The 22233-nt window shown below is 44.2% G+C and overlaps 1 protein-coding gene across 4 annotated transcripts in view; it reads left to right on the top strand.

Moving 5' to 3' along the window:
• Positions 1 to 14749: 14749 nt before the first annotated feature.
• Positions 14750 to 22233, top strand: part of ATRN (attractin) — a 159160-nt gene continuing 151676 nt past the window's right edge. For all 4 annotated transcript variants that reach the window (XM_027621139.1, XM_027621140.1, XM_027621142.1 and 1 more), the window contains exon 1: positions 14750 to 15217. In XM_027621139.1, coding sequence (XP_027476940.1) covers positions 14835 to 15217 — 383 coding nt within the window. In that variant the 5' untranslated portion in view covers positions 14750 to 14834. The remainder of the gene's footprint in view (positions 15218 to 22233) is intronic.

Raw genomic sequence — 22233 nt, 5'->3', positions numbered from 1 at the left:
AGATCTGAAGCCTGAGGATGCTTTAACATCATGTCAGCCATATTTGTCTAATTGTAAGACTCACCTGGAATGCTTGTTAAAAAAATGCTTTACACCTTTCTTTTTTTTTTAAAGATTTTATTTATTTATTTATTTATTTGAGAGAGAGAAAGAGAGAGAGAGAGCGAGCATGAGAGGGGAGAGGGTCAGAGGGAGAAGCAGACTCCCCACCGAGCAGGGAGCCCGATGTGGGACTCGATCCCGGGACTCCAGGATCATGACCTGAGCTGAAGGCAGTCGCCTAACCAACTGAGCCACCCAGGCGCCCCAACTTTACACCTTTCTGAAGGAGAAGATCCTGGGAAATTTTCTTGCCTGGATTTCCCAGAGAACAGAGCAAGAGGCAAAGGTTTCATGGTAGGGTCTTAATGGGAGGTGCTATCACAAAGCAAAAGTTAGAGACAAGGGGAAGGAGGGAAAACAACCACAAGGTGGTATATTTTTGAGCTCACTGTAGCTTCAAGAAAACATATTTGGTTGCTTAGTTACACAGGAGTCTTAAAAAGTTATGCAAACACACCATGTTTTGAAATGGTCCACTGTGGAGTGAAAGGGAAAGATTATTTGCTGGTTTCTTCCTCTTACCTTGCACTGGCCAAAGTTCACCCATGGGGTGTTAACTCCCTCACAGCTTGGGATTCTTTCCCACTCTCACAGAAGGGGAGCCCAAGTTCCTTGACTGATAGGTTCACCAAATCATGGGTGGTGGGAGAATAGCAACTTCCTCAAATAAGGAAATGCAAGCAGAGAACAATTAATTCACAGAATTTGGAGGTCATGGGTTAAGGGATGATAGTCAAGATATTTAACAATTAATACATGGGCACGGCTGAATGAGAAATTATTATAGGTATTATAGGACAAAGAAAATGAATACTTGTATTGATGACATTAAAAATCAAGATTCTCCACAGACCTGTACTGCTGAAACAAATAATACATTATATGTTAATAATAATAAAAAAATAACAAGATTCTCAGTCCAGGAGAAAGGAAATACAAACATAAACTCCAAGAAGTTATGTACAACTCCATAGTCCTTTTTTTAATAAAAAATTATTTAATTAATCTCTACAATGTGAAGCTTGAACTCATGACCCCAAGATCAAGAGTTCCATGCTCTTCTTACTGAGCCAGCCAGGTACCCCACAACTCCGTAGTCCTAAGTTTAAATTTGGAACCTCAGTATGAACGTAAGGTATATTATCTCTAAAAAACAAAAAAGATTATTTTCTAGCTCCATATACTTAAGATTTTATTTATTTATTTGAGAGAGAGAGATCATGAGCAGGGGGAAAGGTAGAGGGAGAAGCATACTCCCCACTGAGCAGGGAACCCCATGTGGGACCCAATCCCAGGACTCCGGGATCATGACCTGAGCGAAAGGCAGATGCTTAACCAACTGAACCACCCAGGCGCCCCGGCTCTGTATATTAAAAAAAACAAAAACAAAAACCACCTAAATCACTGGGAATGAGTATCCCTAGCATCCAGACTGTGGTTCTAAATAGTATTTTTCTCTAAAAGGAACGAAAGATACTTGAAGAAATGTCTGATTTCATATCTGGAGCAGAAAATGTACAAGAAGAGCCTGAAACATCTTGTATTTGAAATTTAAACAAACAAACAAACAAAGAGAAACCTATAGAATACTACTGTAGGAAACAAACTTTAGCACAACTTGAACATCAAAAAGAACAGTAACTACAATGAACTGAAAGACATCAAGTATGTTGTTTGTGAATCCACGATGATATTCAAAACAATAAAAACTACAAAATGCTTTGGTCAAGTTTGGAGGATGCCAGGCATCATTTCATTATCCTGAATACTGGTACATAAAGGCAATAAGCACTTATGCTTTTACTCCACAAACTATATCTCAGAGCAACTAAATAGTTGCTGAGGGAATGCTATTCTTTATAGAACAATTACAGCTGATAAACATATAAAGGATAAGAGATTAAAATGAAATACTAGAAATAATAAATATTAGAATTAAAATGAAATAATGGTTCTAGGCTAGCTCTGTCAAATATAACATTCTGTGATAAAGGAAAAATTCTATATTTGCATTGTTCAATGGAGTAACCATTGTAGCTGCTGAGCACTTAAAATGTGGCTAGTGTGACTAAGGAATTAAATTTCTAATTTTGTTCAATTTTCATTGCATTTAAATAGCCACATGTGGCTAGTTGCTATTGTATTGAACAGTACAGTTCTAGGGCATGATTATCTTTGGCTGCTGAAATCATTAGGTGAAAGACTGGTGGGGAACTTACAATGCGTAGATTAGAATCACTACCTCTGAATTTACTGACCCATCTTAAAATCACAAAAAAGAGACAACAGACATCATGTCTTCTGATGCGATGCAATGGGAAATATGTAACACCACATGTGAAATATTCATGCCAAAAATATCAAACCTAAATCTGATTCAGCTTCTAGATCTACCAGTGTTGGAAATATAGGGAACAGAACATGATAAACACCATAGCAAGAGAGATCACCAAAATCTAGAATGTGGTAAACTCCTCAGGACAAACGATACGATTTATTATGATAATCAAATAATTGTAAAGAAAAAGAAGTGGGAGGGGATGAAATCTATGGATCAGAGAGACCTTGTTTGGAACCAACTGTATCTTCGCCTGGGGCCCCTAGAAAGCAGAACCTGATAGTAAAGCTATGTGCAAATACTTTATTGAAGAGGCAGGAATGAGGGACAATAAATGAGAGAGGAGCACAAGAAGGCATGATCAAGTTGGCCACCATGAAGAGTGATTCCTTAATCCCACAGACTTTGTGAGAAGTTACACACGCTGTGTCTTCAGACTGTTGATCTGGGGATGAAAGGGAAAGCAGTTGTCCATTGGTTCTCATCTCCACTGGTCAAAGTTTGCCTCAGAGTTTTAAGTCCCTGGCACTTCTGGGTTGTACATGCCAGTGGATTTCTACAGTCTCCTGCCCTGCTGCATTAAAGGGAAGCCCTGAAGAAGGGCCAGGCTACACCTGCGAGCAGCTGGTTGGAGCCTGTGCAGGACTGATCTGGGCAGCAGTGGCTGGATTAAGTGACAGGGGCCTGAGAGGATCTGGAGTTATGCACAGAGATGGTTGATATAAACCGTTTAAAAAAGAGAGAAAGGGAGAGAGGGAGAGGGAATGAATCAGGGGAACTTGAATGCTATTGAATTTTGTTTTCAAGATTTTATTTATTTATTTGACAGAGAGGGAGAGCAGGAACACAAGCAGGGAGAGTGGGAGACGGAGAAGCAGGCCTCCTGCAGAGCAGGGAGCCCGATGCGGGGCTCGATCCCAGGACCCTGGGATCATGACCTGAGCCAAAGGCAGGCACTCAACTGAATGAGCCACCCAGGGACCCCGAATGCTATTGGATTTTGACTGGATATATTTGGTGACATTAGGAATTATTGTTATATTGTTAACTTTTTGTGTGCCTATGGTACGGTGTTTATGACATTTCTTCAAGGCTTATCTTTTAGAAATACATACTAAAGTATTTACACATGAAACAATATGATGTCTGGAATTTTCTTCAAAATAATCCAGTTTGTAAGGGAGAGTGGATGGAAGCATAGCTGAGACAAGATTGGCTGTGAGTTACCTGCTGGCTTTAAAAACATTCACTCACGTTGATATTCCCTTCAAAGAGTGGAACCTAATTTCTCTCCCCTTGAATGTGGATGGGATTTAGTGACTTATTTCTAATGAATCCAATGTGATGGAAGTGATCTTGTATGTCTTCCAAGACTATGTTATAAAAGTCACTGCAACTTCCAACTTGCTCTCTTTTGGATCACTTGTTCTGGAGGAAGCCAGCAACCATGCCGTGAGGATGCTTCAGCTGCTCTGCGGAGAGGCCAAGTGGCAAGAAACAGATGCTTCCTGGCAACATCTTACCAGCCAGAGGTGAGGGTCACCTTGGAACAGATTCTTTAGCTCCAGCTAAGGCTTCAGATGTCTGCAGGCCAGGCCGACAACATGACTGCAACCTCATGACAGATCCTGAGCTGGAACAACCCTAAAGGCCTAAAATCCTGAATTTCAGAAACTGTGCAAAAAAGGAAATAATAAATGTTTATTACTGTTTTAATTTGCTAAGTTTGGGGGTAATTTGTTATGGTCAAATGAAGTAAGTTAATAATTGTTGAAACTGGGTGTTGAGTTCATTGTACTCTTCTATTTTTGTGTATGTTTCAGATTTTCCATGATAAAAATTAAATACTGAATTCCTATATTACATTTTCATGTAAATCCTTTCCAAGTGAATCAAAGACTATATGTAAAAAGCAAAAATTCCTGGTCAATTATCATCTTTGTCACCTCAAGGTAGGAAAGGATTTCTTAAACCAGGCACGAAAAGCATAGACTATCAAGAAAAGATTGGTAAGTTCCTATACATTAAAGATAAGAACTACTTATTGGATGATACTATAAAGAAAGTGAAAAGATAAACCACAATCTGGAAAGTGATATTTGTTACACATATAATAGAGAAAAGACTAGTATCTAAAAATATATAAGTGACTCCTACAAATCCATAAGAAAAAGACAAGCAATCCAATAAAAAAATGGGCAAAGGTTATGAACATTCAATTCACAGAAGGGGAACCTAAATGACCAAAAAACAAATAAAAGATCGATAAGCCAGTATCAACCAGTATCAGCCAACCATCTCTGTGTTGGTCCCCACAGTAATTAACACTCCCTCTCCTAGCAGCCCTCAACAATGGCTGACTGGAGTTGGTATATAAATACCCTCAAATACTCTAGCCTTCTTGCCTCTCTGAGGCATGTGTCCTGTTCCATTTCCCAGAGTTTCCTCTGTGGAATGCCTCTGTGGAATTGTTCACACTAGTCACTGGCTTGATAACACAACTCTGTATTATTCAGTGCCTTCCCTTCCCTGTCTCACTTCCCTACTCTGCTACCTGTTCCCTGGGATTATATCCCACATTAACCTTGAATTCTTTCCTCGGGGCTTTCTTCTGGGGGAACCTAAACTAATATAAGAGTGTTCAAGCTTCCTTGCCAGTATCAGACTAAGTCTGAGCCCTGGCAATTCTGTGGGAACTTTACACGTGAAAAAAAGCTACAGCCTTGATGTGCATAGGGGAGAAAGGGGCCTGATGGCTTCAAGCCAGCCCTAAGGGTGGGGGGCCCAGACCATGGCTATAAGGTATACACTTCAAGGCTGTCCCAAGCCCAGGACTCTTGAAGGTCTGCTTTCCTTTCCTTCTGCCCTCTTTAAACCTTGTCCATAATCAATGCCCTTGGCCCTGACTTGCTGAGGTTCATAGCTAAACTCTCTCTGTTGCTTGAGTCATTTTTGATATGCTGATCTGGCTTTAGACTGTTTAACTTGGTAAACACTGCAATCTGGGTCACAGGCCAGGTTTTTGGTGAGTTGGTTGTGTACACATGGTTATCTGCCACCCCTCCCCCACATTGGGGTTCTGGCCATGGTCATAGTGCAAGTGAACACAAGAACCACTTCCCTGTAATGAAGGCTGCATTGCTGCCTGTGGCCTCTCAGATGATGGGAGTTGGTGCCAGTGGGCTGGCAGCAACATGAGATGGGGACCGCTGTGTGGGCATCAGAAACCTTGATCACAACACTGGCAACAGTCTGTATCAGTGCCTTGGGCGAGCACTAGGAATAGAGATGGTGCTTCTGGCTACACCAGGACAGTGGGCTTTGATGGGAATCAGCTTAGAGAGGAGTTGGCTTCTCTATGAGCCAAAGCAGGAAACAAGGAAATGGATATCCTCCATGGGTTTGCCATATTGTCTCAGTGGTAATATCTTCTGTTATGGTGTTGGGTATGTATAGGGGGACTTCCAAATTCTTGTGGCCTATATTAATTACCCATTGCTGTGAGACAAATTGCCCCCCAATTTAGTGGCCTACAACAATTTATTACCTTCACAGTTTTTGTGGGTCAGAAATTCAAGAACAGCTTAACAAGGCAATTCTGGCTCAGGGTCTTTTGTGAGGTCTCAGTCAAAATGCTGGCCAGGACTGCTATTGCCTGAAGCCTTGATGGGCCAAAGGATCCATTTCCAGGTTGACTTACATACATGTTTGGTAAGTATGTGCTAGTTCTTAGTGGCAGGCCCCAAGTCCTCCCGACCTGTGCCTCTCCACGGGCTGTTCAAGTGTCCTCATGACGTGGTGGCTGGTTTCCGCCAAAGCAAGGGAAGAGAGGACAGGGAGGAGAGGGGGAGGAAGAGGGAGAAGGAGGAGCTATCCTTTGCATGACCTAGCCTCAGAAGTCACGTATCATAATTCTACCACATCCTATTCGTTAGAAGAGAGTCACTGTCTGACCTCTATTTTACAGAGAGGAATTAAACTCTAACTTTTAATGAGAATATCAAAGAATTTGTGACCTTTTTTTTAAAGCACCATATTGCTTCTACTTTAATAGCTAACTGTAACTTGGATTATAAGGTCTTTTCCAGTTTCTATTTCTGACTAACTCCATTTTTCTATTCTTTCCTTATGTAAGCAGTAAGGTTTAAATCATCAGTTGGGGATATAGTATGGTCAACTTGTATTTCTTTAATAATGAATAGAAGAATAATATTCTTCTAATAATTAGAACATTTATCTGTTTTTCAATCCCTCTCTTTTCTAGTGAATTACCCAAGAAACCTGGGGCTTATTCAGTCTAAAGTGGCCACTCCAACTTCCAAGTCAGCTGAGCCAGCATTGTACAGTTAACTTGTGGAAAAGTAAGACATTTGGAGAGGACACTGATTGAGAAGCTGTCCCGCTCATCTCCAGGGAGATGGTACGAAGAAATACTGCCAGGTATTGTGGCCATGAAAATGCATTGCTCAGCACTCCTGCTGGGGCAGGGGTGGGGTGGGGGAGCCCCTCTGGCTCCACCCCTGCATCTGTGCTGGTGCAGGCCCATTCCTGAGACATGCAGGGCTACTCCAACTGGCAGCTTTGGCTCCAGCACTCCCCTTTGGCCTGGACAAGCCTTTTATGGAACGGCGCCACAGTCTGGGACTCTTCTTAGCCAATCTTTCCTTCTCCCTTCCCCTCACAGCTGTCAGATTTTTCTTTCAGTCTGAATCTTCTCCATGCTTTTTCCTCTTTCCTTCCTCAATCCCTCTCAGATGTTTCTCCTAATAGGTCTCCTGCAGGTCTGTCTGGACATTTGTGGCTCTTCCAGGCATACACAGTGCTGGAGTTGGTTCCCACTGGCTTGGGAGAACAGAGTCTGTGTACCTTCCTGATTCTGCATTCAGTAACATCATATTGGTAGCTTGAAATAGGCCATGGTGGGAGTATTTACACCACAGAAATCAACAAATGCTACACATTAGGGTGTTTTCCTCCCAGGGAGCTGGTTGATAAACATTTATCAGCACACCTCTGATGTATACCCAACAGAAATGTGTACGTACGCTCACAAAGAGACCTGTACTGGATTCCTAGGCTGTTCGTTGCATCATTACTCATAGTTGCCTCGAACTGGAAACTGCCCAAATGTCCATCAGCAGTAGGATAGGTAAATAAACTGTCATATTATGGCACCTATACATTTAACCAGTAGAATATAAAAATAAAAGCAAATTACTTACTATACACAACAATATGGATGAATTTCACAAACATAATGCTGAATGAAAGAATCTAGACACAAAAGACTCCATACTGTAGCATTCCATTTATATAAAGTGAAAAACTGGCAAAGCTAATCCAAAATGTAAGAAGTGAGGAGAGGGCTCCCTCATGGAGGTAGTGACTAGGAGGGTCCAAGAGGGATCCTATGATGTATTTTTTTACCCGGGCCCTAGTTATATGAGTATGTTTACTTAAAAAATTCATTGAGCTATATATGGTTGATCTCTCTTCACTTTTCTGTATATATGTTATACTTCAACAGACAGTTTATAAAAAATTATATATAATTAGATGTTCCATAAAGGCAGTGATTTAAAAAAATAATGAAAAAATTTTGAGGGTGCCTGGGTGGTTCAGTTGGTTAAGCATCTGATTTTGGCTCAGGTCGTGATCTCAGGGTTGTGAGACCGAGCCCTGCATTGGGCTCCACGCTGGGTGTGGAGCCTGCTTAAGATTCTCTCTCTCCCCCTCCTACATCAATGTGGGGTTTGAATTTACAACCCCAAGATCAAGAGTTGCATGCTCTACCGACTGAGCTGGCCAGGTGACCCTGAGTAATATTTTATTGTGTGTGTGTGTATATATACATATATACATATATATGTATATATGTGTGTGTGTGTGTGTGTGTGTGTGTGTGTGTGTGTATACACACATATATATATACCACCATGTTTTGTTTATCTGTTCATCTGTTGATGGACATTTAGGTTGCTTCCACCTCTTGGCTATTGTGAATAATGCTACAGTGAATATGAGTATACAGATATCTCTTCAAGATCCTGCTTTCAATTATTTTGGATATATATCCACAAGTGATATTGTTGAATCATATGATTCTTTTTTTTTTTTTAAGTGGGCTCCATGCCCGGCGTGGAGCTTGAACTCATGACCCTGTGATCAAGGGTTGCATGCTCTACTAACTGAGTCAGCCAGGCACCCCATGGTAATTCTGTTTTTAATGTTTGGAACTGCCAAACTGTTTTCCACAGTGCACTACCATTCCCACTAACACACAACAGTTCCAGTTTCTCCATATTCTTGCCATTTGTTATTTTCTGTTTTGTTTTGATAGTAGTCATCCTAATGAGTGTGAAGAAAGGCAGAGATTTTTATATGCTTTTTCGCTGCTGCCTCCACAGGGCCTAGATCAGTCTCCGGTATATAGTAGCCACTCAATAAATATTAGTTACAGAAGTGAATGAATTGAATGAGTTGACATCCTGTATAGGGTTGTGTAGTGGGCTAAATAGTGGCTCTCCAAAAGGTAGGTCCATATCTTAATCCCCAGAACCTGTGAATATTATCATATTTGGGAAAAGGGTCTTTGTAGATGTAATTAATTAAGGATCTTAAGATGAGAAGATCATCCTAACTTATCCAGATGGGCCCTAAATCCAAGTGTCCTCATAAGAGACACACATAGGAGAAGACAATATATAGGAGAGGGTAATGGGATGACAAAGGCAGAGACTGGAGTGCTGTGGCCACAAGCCAAGGAGGCCTAGGAATGCCAACTTCCATCAGAAGCTGGAACAGGCAAGGAAGGATTCTCCCCTAGAGTTTCCAGGGGGACTGCAACCTTACTGGCACTCTGACTTTGGACTTCTTGTCTCCAGAAGCGTGAGAGAATACATTTCTGTCTTTTGTTTTGTTTTTTTTTCCTGTTTTGCCACTGAGCTTATGGTAATTTGTTACAGCAGTCACAGGAAACTTAGGAAGGCCAGTTGTCTTTTAACTCTATTACTGTTTTCATAATATCTTATCCATGCATAGGAGAAAACGTTTGGTTCTCTACTGTAGAAATTTGAGGGACAGGGCATGCATCCAACTCATCTAATAGAAAATTCAAGTTCTCTCTCTTTAAATTGGTGATCTCCTCCCAAGACTGGTGTCCTTCACATTGATATCAAGGCCATTTCCTATATTTGTGGGGCTTGCCTATAGAGGCCATCAGGAGCTCTGCCAACAGCTAAGGGAGCTAACCCTGTGCTCCTAGATGAAGGATCCCTCAACATTTTCCTGTAGAGCCTGCCAAGGACTGTTGGGATTTTATATTTATAAGTTGACCTATCCCTCACAAGGAAGCTGCTACCCAGTGGAGCTTCCTTCCTACCTAAAACCCTCCTAGTTGTGTTTGTTCCAAACCCTCAGGATCAACCTTTTTCACAGGCCATATAGTACCTTATATGTTAGGTAAGATGCTGACATCTATAATCAGAGAACTGCTTTGTTCCAGGCAGACTAAAAGTATAAGAAGATCTTTGACATAAAAAAAAATGTTGATGTTTCAAATAGCACAGAGTGAGGTCCCGTGATACCCAGGGAAGGTCAGACAGATGATCAGATAGCTTACCAGGGCAGCATTCATCCTTGCAATTGAGTGCTCAATAAATATCCATTGTATATATAGTAGACTGATGCCTCTCCCAGATTTCCTTTATTGGATCCTTTTACAGCTGTGCCTGCTGGCTGACTGCTAAATGAGATATGTATACAAAACACCGCTCCCTTGCCTCAAGGTGGAATCAACTCTATGATATAATCCATGTCCAAAGGCTCTCCATAGGATCAGCCTGAAGCTTGACTCCAGATAAGACCACCTCCTGGCTTAGCTCCCTTCCCTGTTCTGTCCTGCTTCCTTCATTGCCTTTCTCCAGAAAGCACTCTCATAAAAAATTATGTACTCAAATCCTGTTTCAGTCTCTGCTTCTAAGGAAACTGACTTAAGACAATGCATGAGTAAAAGCCAAAAAATTGTAAAACCATTCATGTCCTTGACCTGGAGACAAGGCAAAGATATAGAAAATGATGACATGAAATCAGAGAGAGCAAAGGGCCACATGAACAGAGAAAATGCCTTTGTTGAGTAAAAAAAAAAAAGAGCAGAGGTAACTTCAAACCATCCTAGTGGATACAAATCTCCTTGGCCATGCAGTTGGAGCAGTTCTAGGAATTTTTGCCATTGACATTAACATTTCCAGGTGGTAGTGGCCACTTGAAAGGACAGTGGAGAAAAAGATGGTGTGGGATTTCAGGTAGAACAGTCACAGAGCATTGGTGATAAGGTGTGAGGAGTCCAACAGACATGCTTCTGGAGCTGCAATGATGCTTTTCGTGAGGAACAACGAGACGATAATATCAGAACTCGCTGTGTGTTATATATAGATGACTCATTGTACATTATATATGTATATATAATTATACAGCCGTTCTTTTTTTTTAAGATTTTATTTACTTATTTTTTTAAAGATTTACTTTATTTATTTGACAGAGAGAGACGAAGCAGGAGAGGAAATACAAGCGGGGGAGTGGGAGAGGGAGAAGCAGGCTCTCTGCTGAGCCAGGAGCCCGATGCGGGGCTCTATCCCAGGACCCCGGGATCATGACCTGAGCCGAAGGCAGATGCCTTACAACTGAGCCACCCAGGAGCCCCAAGATTTTATTTTTAAGTAACCTCTCTATCCAACATGGGGCTCCAACTTACAACCTCGAGATTAAGAGTTGCATATTCTGGGGCGCCTGGGGCGCTCAGTTGGTTAAGCGTCTGCCTTTGGCTCAGGTCATGATCCCAGGGTCCTGGGATAGAGCCCCGCATCGGGCTCCCGGCTCAGCGGGGAGCCTGCTTCTCCCTCTCTCTCTGCTGCTCCCCCTGCTTGTGCTCTATCCCTCTCTCTCTCAAATAAATAAAATCTTAAAAAAGAAAAAAAGTTGCATATTCTACTGACTAAGCCAGCCAGGTGCCCCTATACAGCCATTCTTAATTCTTTTTTTTATTTTATTTTTATTTTTATTTTTTTAAGATTTTATTTATTTGCGAGAGAGAGAATGAGAGACAGAGAGCATGAGAGGGAGGAGGGTCAGAGGGAGAAGAAGACTCCCTGCTGAGCAGGGAGCCCGATGTGGGACTCGATCCTGGGACTCCAGGATCATGACCTGAGCTGAAGGCAGTTGCTTAACCAACTGAGCCACCCAGGTGCCCTCTTTTTTTTTTTTTTAATTAATTAATTAATTTATTTGAGAGAGAGAGAGTACATGAGAGGGGGGGAGGGTCAGAGGGAGAAGCAGGCTCCTTTGCTGAGCAGGGAGCCTGATGTGGGACTCGATCCCGGGACTCCAGGATCATGACCTGAGCCGAAGGCAGTCGCTTAACCAACTGAGCCACCCAGGCGCCCCATTCTTAATTCTTAATCAAGTCTACCTCACAGGACTTATTCTTGTCTTTGGAGGAAGCAAGATACAGAGTATTTTGGTAATCTATTGTGGTCCCAAAACAAACCATCCCCAAACTTAGTGGCTTAAAGAAGCATACTTCTTTATGTTGCTTATATATCTGCAGTTTGGGGTGGGTTCAGCAGAGATGATGCCCCTCTGCTTCATCAGTGTCTGGGGCCTTAACCAGGAAGACCTGAGTGGCTGGGGTCTAGAATGGCTGGGGCTGGCTTCCTTGTCTCAGAGTGGCTGGGCTTCCTTTATGGCAGCTGGATTTCCTTAGAGCAAGTTCCGAAGGCACTCAAAAAGAAGTGGCAAAACTTCTTGGATCTAGACTCAGAAGTTCCAGTGTATCACTTCCATCACAGTCTATTGGTTCAGCAAACACTAAGACCAGCCTATATTGAAGGAGTGGGGTAAATTAGTCCCCATCTCTCCATGGAAGGAGTGCAAAACAATTTACAGACTTATATACATATATTTTTCTTTAAGAGAGGGAGAGAGAGGGGGTGGGGAGGAGGAGAGGGAGGGAGGAAGAGAGAGAATCTTAAGCAGGCTCCATGCCCAGCACAGAGCCCAGTGCAGGGTTCCATCTCACAACCCTGAGATCATGACCTGAGCCAAAATCAAGAGTCAGACACTTAACTGACTGTGCTATCCAGGTGCCCCAAAAGGTGCATTTGGTGCCTGAACAGGGACTCGAATCAGCCATCTTTAATCCACTATGCAGAAGTATAAAGTGCAGGGGACTCTTTGACAACAACATTAAAGGAGAAAGAAGATAGCAATATTTCCCTTCATAGGTCAAGGTAAGATTTTGTTTGTTTTTTAAGGCAAGATAATTTGAGCAAAACAGGGCTAAGGAAAGAGAACCAGAGAAGGGAGTAGATTAAAGAAGAGAGAAAACATCTGCTGCAGCAAGGTTCTAAGGCAGCCATATTGCTGCTCTGTGGATGCAAACTGTTTTCTGTTATCCCTGAGTGTTGGTAAAATTATGTGAAACTTCATAGTCTGGGTTCAGTTTTGCTGTGGGGAATGAAGGAAAAGATTGGTTCCACTTCTGGCCTAGAGGAGTAGGGGGAGCAGTGCCGCCTGAAGCCAGGCCACGGCTTCATGTAAGCCACCTCCATCTGACAGGGTCCTTGCCAGATGGTAGGGCCATGTCTTCCATTTCCCTACCTCATCCTATACAGCCCTTGTAGAACACTGTAGCCAAAACCACCTGCAAACCAGAATGCCAGTGGTAGGGCCTAGGCCAAACAATACATTTCACAAAGGAATAGGAAGGATGTGTGGGTGGAGAGCTGGGGGTGAGGCTGGGGTGCTGCTAAGCTTCACCAGTCTTGAAGTGACTGCACAGTAAGGTAGGTCAGGACCTGGACATGAGTGTGGGGGTATATCCTAGAATCAGAATTCTGTGTTCTAAGGTAAAGCTGAAAGTCTCCACAAGTATATGGAGGGGATTTCTTTGTTTCCCAGGGACTGCAGGGTGCTCAAACTCTGAGGTAACTGCCACAGGAATATTCTTCACCACACAAGGCTTGTGTCAGACAATGTTCTGGTTATCTATCGCTGAATAACAAACCTCTTGAAAACTTAGAGGTTTAAACCAGCAGCCAATTTATCATTTCTCAGGATTTTGGAAAAGGCACAGTAGGAAAGACTTACCTCTGTTTTAGGTAATGAGGAACAGCACAGATAGCTGGGACAACCTAGATGGCTTCTCCCCTCAATGACTGGTCCCTCAGCTGGAATAGGTTCATCAGGTTCATGTGCCCGGGACCTCAGTTCTTGGTGATAATTGGGTCCTTACTTTTCCTCCAAGTAGTCTCAGGGTCTTTCCCTCTCCATGTGGTCTCTGTGTGCCATCTTTCTACAGCAAGGTGGAAGAAGGGGAGCAGCTCAGGATTATCAAGAGCTCGAAATCAAGGTTACCCGGTATTCTCAAAGCTCATCTCTGAAATTGGCAGTCACTTCTGCCACATTCTTCCATTGGTTAAATCGAGTCACAGGTCCAGTCCAGGTTCCAGGGTCGATGACCACATAAGGTTATACCGTGAAGAGGCATGTTTCAGTGGGGCCACCAAAGTAAGACTACCTGACATGAACGTGTCTAGGAGCCGATGTGTGTGGGCTGAGGGTGCCCCAATTCCTAATTTTATATTGGCTTCTCTTCAGAGATGTTTGAGAACAAATAGTGGGGAGTAAGGTAACCCCAAACTTCCTCTACATTATTAAAGGTGGGGGATCTGGTCGGCCACTGGATCAGCCTGAATCAAGAAAGGCCGGGCTGTGTGTGTCTTTCTATTAGGCATTTATTGCGCATAGCTTAGGCGCTGGGTTCTTAACACACGTGTTACTTCGTTATCCCTCCTTTACAGAGGAGAAAGCGGAGGCTGGAACACAGCACTCTTTTCTACAGTACCGCACACCACGGTACACACCACGACGAAGCTCCTAGGCCCTTTCTGCCCCGCAGGTAGAGTCGGAGCAGAGCGGTGATGCCGGGGTCTCCGGTAGGGCAGTGCTCAACACGGCCGGCTTGCCCAACGGAGCGGACGGCTCCCAAGCAGCCAACCGGAAGAGGATGCTAACCTGTCACCGCCGGGCCGCGGGACGAGCACTGGAGCGCTAAGGCGCCTTGAACCCGAGGCAGGCGGGGGTCTCATCAACCTGCAGACCCAGGGCCAGACACCCTCCTCCTGGGCCGAGCGTGCGGGACGAGAGCCAGCCCGCGCCGCGCCCCGCCCACGCACGCACGCGTCGCCCCGCCTGCCGCGCCGCTCTGGCCCCGCCCTCAGGATTGACCGCCCGAGCCACCGTCCGCACAGCCCCGCCCCGCACGGCCAGGCAAAGCGGAGCCGGCCGTGCGGTGTGTGTGTATGTGTTCGCGGGGCGCCGTCTCAGCCCCGGGAAGATGGTGGTGGCGGCGGCGGCGGCCACTCAGGCAAGGCTGAGGAAGAGGACGGCGGCGACGACAACGCCTGCCGACAGGAACGGCGGACAGCGCCGGCACTGGGACGCGACCGGGGCTGGGAGGCCGGGGCTGGGGGCCGGGCTGCGCCTCTCGCGGCGGCGGTTGCTGCCGCTGCTGCTGCTGCTTGCGCCGCCGCTGCTGCTGCCCTGGGCGGCCGAGGCCGCGGCGGCGGCGGCGGCGGTGTCGGGCTCAGCCGCAGCCGAGGCCAAGGAATGTGACCGACCCTGTGTCAACGGCGGCCGCTGCAACCCTGGCACCGGCCAGTGCGTCTGCCCCGCTGGCTGGGTGGGCGAGCAATGCCAGCACTGCGGGGGCCGCTTCAGGTGAGTGGGGGGTGATGTTGGAGGGTCGGGCCCAGAGGGAGACTGAGGCTATGGGCAGGCAGCACGAGATGGTTCCAGGCCGGAGGCAGATGCCGGACAGAAAGTGGGGAGGATAGGGCCGCCCCACGGTGTTTGAGGACCCTTTGCTTCCGAGGAGATCATCGTCTCTGGCCTAGGGTCTTCTTGAACTGAAAGATGAAAAGATTCGAGGCAAGGGTGGAGGCACCCCAGAGAGGTTTGGGTGCGGCGGGTACAGGAGAAGAAAGCCCGGGGTCCCAAAGAGTATTAAAGCCAGTCCCTGAAACTGGGCCTCTTTTGGATAAACGAGGTGTACAAGAAAAGACGAGCTAGTCTTACTTAAACACTTCCTTTTAACATCCCCTTGTTCCCTAGGGCCTGAGGAGTTCCCGGACTCGTTGGAGATGTAGGGTACTCCGAAGAAACAGGGCCCTGGAAGTGATTTGTTGGCTGAAGATAGAAGGGAAAGGGTAGATCAGGATTGTGAGATACCAGAGATAGAAGAATCAGTGGTTGTTAGCTAGAGGAAAGTGAGGAAACGAGCCTTTTGAAGCTCACCAGAGGCGGCTGATTGGAACAGGGTGGAGAGGGCATAGAAGGAGGTTCCTGTTTGCCCTGATTTCTGGAGAATATGGAGTTCTGAGTTGGCCTGGTTTGGGACAGTACCTCCTGGAGAAATCATTAATTCATTAATTAAGAGTCATCTGTTATTTCCTTCAGTTGTGGAAGGACTTCTAGGTAATACGCATGAACAAGTAGATTAGCCAGACTTTGGCCTAGTCCACATGGAGTTTGGAATACAGCGAGAGAAAGATAGGTACACAAATGACCCTAGTCATAAGGACTACAGAGTCATTCATGCCTTTGGCAGATTTTACTAAACATTTTTTTAAAAAGATTTTATTTATTTGAGAGAGAGAGAATGAGAGAGAGAGAGAGAGAGCACATGAGAGGGGGGAGGGTTAGAGGGCGAAGTGGACTCCCTGCCGAGCAGGGAGCCCGATGCGGGACTCGATCCCGGGACTCCAGGATCATGACCTGAGCCGAAGGCAGTCGCTTAACCAACTGAGCCACCCAGGCGCCCTTTACTAAACATTTTTGATGTCAGCTGTGGAGGAGTGGGGAAATACCAAGACCCAGGCAGCCTGGGTCCCTCCTCTCAGGGATCTTACAGTCTAGGGGGGAGGGGGGAGATAGGCAGTTAATAAGTAAATAAGCAAATAAATAAAGGAATAAACGAACAAGAAAATTTCAGGTAACAGTGCTGTCAAGAAAATAAAACAGGACGGCCTGATAGAGAATTATAACCAGTGAGTAACTTTAGGAGAAACCTCTCATTTGAAGTGACATTTGATCTGACCTGAATGGGGCACAATGGAGAACCTGTGGGAATTCAGGGAGGGAGGTTGTGACTAGCTGGGGGAATGCAAGGAAGACTTCAAGGAGAAAGTGACATTGGATTTGAGCATTTGAAGCAAGTAGGATTTGGAACTGTGTAGCTGGGAAAAAAAATTCCAGATGGGAGGAAAATTGTAAACAAAATTGTGGAGACCAGAAAGTAAAGTTTTGCTGGTACGAGGGTATACGGAAGAGAAGAGAGTTGTGAGAGGGAGGTTTGGAATGGTAGAATTTAGACTCAGTGTCAGTTCTTCAGGGGAACTCAGAGAACATTGAGGAGCTGAGCACTTACTGTATTGTTATGGAGAAACCAAGTGGTTTCATGATCAGCGTGTAGTGCGTCTTGGGTTGTAACTTACTTAGGGTGTTCTGGTATATGCATTACATTAGCCTACACATATTTATTGAGGGCTGCCCTGGGGTAAATTGTAAGATACAAGTGGCAAACAAGACCGACACAGTCCTGCTCTTGTGGAGCTTACATGCTAGCTTGGGAATAAGAAATTTAATAATCAACTTATTAGTATTTTGCCTGAGGCTATGGAGGCAAAGGAGAGGGCAAGCAGAGGACGTGACTTAGTTTGGAATGTTAAGGCTAGTGGCTCAGTGACTTTTGAGTTGAGATCTGAGAAGTAGAATAGCACTACCTACATGAGGGGTGGGGTGCTAAGGGGCCAGCATGTACAGAGGCTTGGGGATGAGGGGCATCATGGCAAGCTGAAGAGAAGGCCAGATAGCTGAAGCAGAGAGCAAATGGGAGCATGGCAAAACTGGAGGTAGGCAGGGGCCAGGCCATGTGAAGCCCTCTAGGTTGGGTTGAGAATTTTGACCTTTAGCTCTTGAGCAGTGGAATGGCGCAGTTAATTCACATTTTCATGACATTACAGGCTTTTAGATGGGAGCCAGAGCAGGAATGGCCTTGAAGGTAATAAGGCCAGAGTATTTTGAATTTGAGGCGCTTCTAAAAGCAAGTGAATGGACTGTTGTGTCAGATGAGAACCCTTTAAGTTCTGAGAATCTGGAATGCCATGGAAGGCAGTGGGGGCCCACAGGGTGTGGAGGAACATGCATAGCAAGATCAGTCTGTACTGGTCAGAGCGGGTGGACTCATTGTAAGCATGAGAGGTGGTGGGCAACTGGGTCAGGGCGGCAGTAACGAGAGCCTAGGATAGGTTGTGGGAATGGAGGCAGGGTGGGTGCTAGGTGGTATTGCAGAGGTAAAAGACAGGTCTTGCTTTGAAACTGGTTTGTTCTGGGGAAGGGAGGGGGATGGTGAGGGAAAGAAAACTAAATCCTATCTTGGGTGACTGAGAGGATAGTAATACCTTACCGGACACAGGGACACAGGAGGAGCAGTTTTCTACACGCTGAGGTTAGGTGCTGTCAGGGTATCCACTTGGCAGGACAGGTGTAAGTGTTGGAGTCGTCCAGGTATAGAGGGACACAGCCAGGGAGAAAGAGCAGGTCTCTCTCTCATCCAGAGGATCGGAGAGGAGCCACTTGTTGTGGGGAATAAGCAGGCCTGACACTGGTTGTCTCAGATGGTGTCACGCATGAGTGAAGGGGCTCCCCTGGTTGTCGCGGGTGCTCCAGTGGAGCAGCTTCAAGCTGGTGGCAGTGCTCTTTCCTGGGCAAACCGTTAGGACTTTGGTCCTGATAATTTCAGTATATTTTGTGCGCTTCTGGAATTTGCATTTTTAAAAAATGAAAGTAAGAGGAACTTAATGTCTCTGGCCTTTTAAAAAAAACTTTCATTAAACTGTTAGTGGAAGGATTATTTTAGGGGAAGACTGAAATGTTGGTTTTGATTATAGTGGTACGTATCTTGATTTAACTCACAGACCTCTTTGTTATTAAACGAAGAGACATTCAAATGAATACCTTTCTGGTATGGATTCCATACCAGAACACTGCATCAAGGCGCAGTGTGTTTTTAAATCTTTTTAGTTCCATAAATCCTGTGTTATAATTGTTGTTAGAAGGTCTTTTCTAGTAATTGAAAGGAGTGTAGGATAATAAGAGGATTTGATCTCCCCAGAGTTATCAGCGAATGCATAGTATATGTCAGGGATCTGGTCAAACATTTTCATATACATCATGTCATTTAATTTTCTGGAGAACTCTGAGGGTGTTCTATAAAATTTATATTAGTGTATGGTTGCAGTTAGAAAATCACTTAATTTTTTTCCAAATGAAAGTTACTACAGAAATGATTATTACAGAGGAGAATATTATTGATGTCAGTTTAGTAAAAGTAACTATGGAATCTTTGGTGGACAATTTCTTTTCTTTTTTTTTTTAAAGATTCCATTTATTTATTTGAGAGAGAGAGAGGGAGAGAGAGAAGCGGACTCCGGCTGAGCAGAGAGCCTGATGTGGGACTTGATCCCAGGACCCCGGGATCATGACCTGAGCCGAAGGCAGATGCTTAACCGACTGAGCCACCCAGGCGCTCTGGTGGACAATTTCTAAAGCAGTGCCAGTTTCATTCATTTTTATGTTACTGTTTATAATTCAGTGATCATTTTTTTTTTTTAAAGATTTTATTTATTTGAGAGAGAGAGAGCACATGAGGGGGGGAGGGTCAGAGGGAGAAGCAGACTCCCTGCCGAGCAGGGAGCCCGATGTGGGACTCGATCCCAGGACTCCAGGATCATGACCTGAGCCAAAGGCAGTCGCCCAACCAACTGAGCCACCCAGGCGCCCAATTCAGTGATCATTCTTCTTGTGACATCACCATGGAGGTTTTTCTTCAGATGATAAATACATTCCATCAAATTAGAAATAAAGATATTAAGTCCATTTATGAAATTAATATGCATTTAATTCTTCTACGTTCCTGCTATCATCAGAAGTTTGGGGAGGATAGACTAGAGTAGCCTAGTGAGTGGGAGCCTTATAAGTATGCTGGATGTGAAGAACGTACCTTCTCTAGAATAAGGAAAGAAGTAGGCATTTATTAAGCATCTGTTTTGTTCCTGGCATATGGAATAATGGTGGTAGTAATGGCCCCAACACTAGCTGCCACCAGCATTTCTCCGTTTTTTCCTAGGTGTTGTGTCAAGTGCCTTTTAGAAATTACTCCTTTTAATCCTTAGAGTGAAGTTATTCCCATTTCACAGGTGGGTGAATTAAAGCTTGGAGATACTGAGTAACTTGCACCATCTCATACAACCTGTGAAAAACTGGACTGGGATTTGAATTCAGGCCTTATTAATTCCCACTCTCTTGCTTTCCAGTGTACCATTTGGCTTCTCATTTTCTCTTGAGTCCAGTCACAATTTATGAACATTCTTTGGAAGGGCTGCCTAGTGCCATTGAGAAACAGATTAAGAAACAAAGGAGGAAAAATAGATTTATTACAACACTAAAGCCAGCATTAAAAAAAACAAAACCTTAACTCACTCAAACCTGTTTGGCTACTGGCAAGGACATAAATACCTATAACCAGTGAAATGAAAATTCTGGAAAATAAAATTTGAAAAAAGAAAAGTAAAAAAAAAAATTTTGGAGAGGTTTTATAGTAGTATTAACCTAAAGCCCTAAATTTATGTTCATGAATCAAATTGTCTGTTTTCCCCAGTAGAATATAAGCTCCACAAGGGCAGGGATTTCTATCAGTTTTGCTTGTTCTATTCCCAGAGCCTAGAACAGTGCCTAGGGCATGGTGTGCAATAAATATTTGTTGGATGAAAGAATGAAAAAAGTCATCTTTACCCATGTAACTGCCATATCTGTCTTTTGTCCTCATAAATCTCATGAACTTCATTGTCTACTGTTCGCTGGGCATCATTTTGGGGATGTTTTACTGTCACCACATAGTAAACCATCTGAGACAAACTTTTATCCTCCTTGAAAAGAATAGTCTTTCCCTTTATCCTCCCTTATTTCAGTAGTAAATCCTATGTGGATAACCAAAGGTCAAAACATAGGGGTAATCCTTTGCTCTTTCTGTTTATTCTTTCTTCTCTAAAGTCTTAAAATTGTGTTCCTTTCCACTCTTGCTGCCGCCATCCTAGAGCACCTGGCCCTTCACCTTGCTCAGCTGCCTCTCCTGTGCCCTGACTGGTCTCTTGCACCTCCAGAGTCCATTCTACACTTTGTCATAGAAATCCCCTGAAAACATGTGCAACTGTCTTGCTGAGAAACCTTTTTTTTCCCCTACTCCTCTTATTACCTGTAAAATGACCCTCAACAGAAGGCTCCCACTGCCCCATACACATTCCTTTCTCCCTGCCCAAATTCTTCTACTTTGTAGTTTTTCTCCATATTTGCTAAATTTAACACCTTTCCTCCTCCCTGCCCCCATATTCTTTCTTTTCTACTTATCTAGATTCTACCTCAAGTTCTCTATAATCTATAATAGCCAATTCTCTGAAATCATACCCATTATCTTTTTTTGAGATGAGTCATCAGCCTGTTCAATTCATAGATAGCTTTTGGGTGATTATTATGTGTTAGGTACCGTGGACTGCCTTGAGGATATGAAGGTGGGTAAGAATCAGGCCTTGCTTTCCCATTGGAGAGCTCATAATTCCGAAGGGAAGACAGCTCTGTGCACAGACAATTAGAATTTAATAAAAATGCAAGCAATATGTGGTGCTGGACTAAGATGTGGTGGAGACACTAACTTTTTTTTTTTGAGACACTAACTCTTTTGAGGGCTGTGGTGGAAGGCATCACAAAGAAGAGACCATTTGGGCAGATTTGAGGTTTAGTGTGAATAGACCATCTGGGAGAAATGGGCATTCCAGAAGGAGAAAAGAGAGTGTCCAAAGGCAAAGAATCACGGGCTATCATACTTACTTAAGTGTATTGGTTTCCTAGGTTTGTTGTAACAAAGTACCACAAACTGTAGTTTAAACCAACAGAAATTTAATCTCTTACAGTTCTGGAGGTCACAAGCCTGAAATAAAGTGTCAGCAGGGCCACGTTCTCTCTGAAAGCTCTAAGGGAGAATCTGTTCCGTGCCTTTCTCTCAGCTGCTGGAATTGCCAGCACCCTTAGCGTTCCTTGGCTTGTACATGCATGACTTTTGTCTCTGCTTCCATCACTTCAAACTCGCGCGGTACTCTCCCCGTGCGTTTCTTCTGTTGTGAGGACGCCAGTCATGTTGGACATATGAGTATGACTTCATCTTAGTTTGATCATCTGCAAAGGCTGTTTCCAAATAAGGTCACATTTCCAGGTACTGAGGGCTAGGACTTCAACATAGCTTTTTGTGGGACACAATTCAACCCACAGCACTTAGAGAACTGAATATAGATGGATGTTGTTGGAGCATAACTTGTGAGGAATGAGTTGGAAAGGTGTGAGACTGGAAGGTGATAAGGGTCTTCCCTCTTCCTTTCCCATCACCTTCCAACCTCAGGATGCATCCTTGACCTGGGCTAAGCCATCAGGGCATTCCAGCCTCTGGTTATAATGATTGTTTTGAGGTAGGCATGTGATCTAAGCTGACTCAGTCAAAGTGAATCTCGGGACTTACTGGATACCTGTCTCCTCTGGATGTTTATGAAGAAGATGCTTTGTCGTCTTCTGCTTTGTGTGCTAAGGGTATAAAACCGAGAATTGTTATAGGTAGCGTTGTTGTGATAGGA

The sequence above is a fragment of the Zalophus californianus genome, chromosome 8 (assembly GCF_009762305.2).
Source record: "Zalophus californianus isolate mZalCal1 chromosome 8, mZalCal1.pri.v2, whole genome shotgun sequence".
Taxonomy (NCBI): domain Eukaryota; kingdom Metazoa; phylum Chordata; class Mammalia; order Carnivora; family Otariidae; genus Zalophus; species Zalophus californianus.
This window is presented reverse-complemented; position numbering and strand designations above follow the sequence as displayed.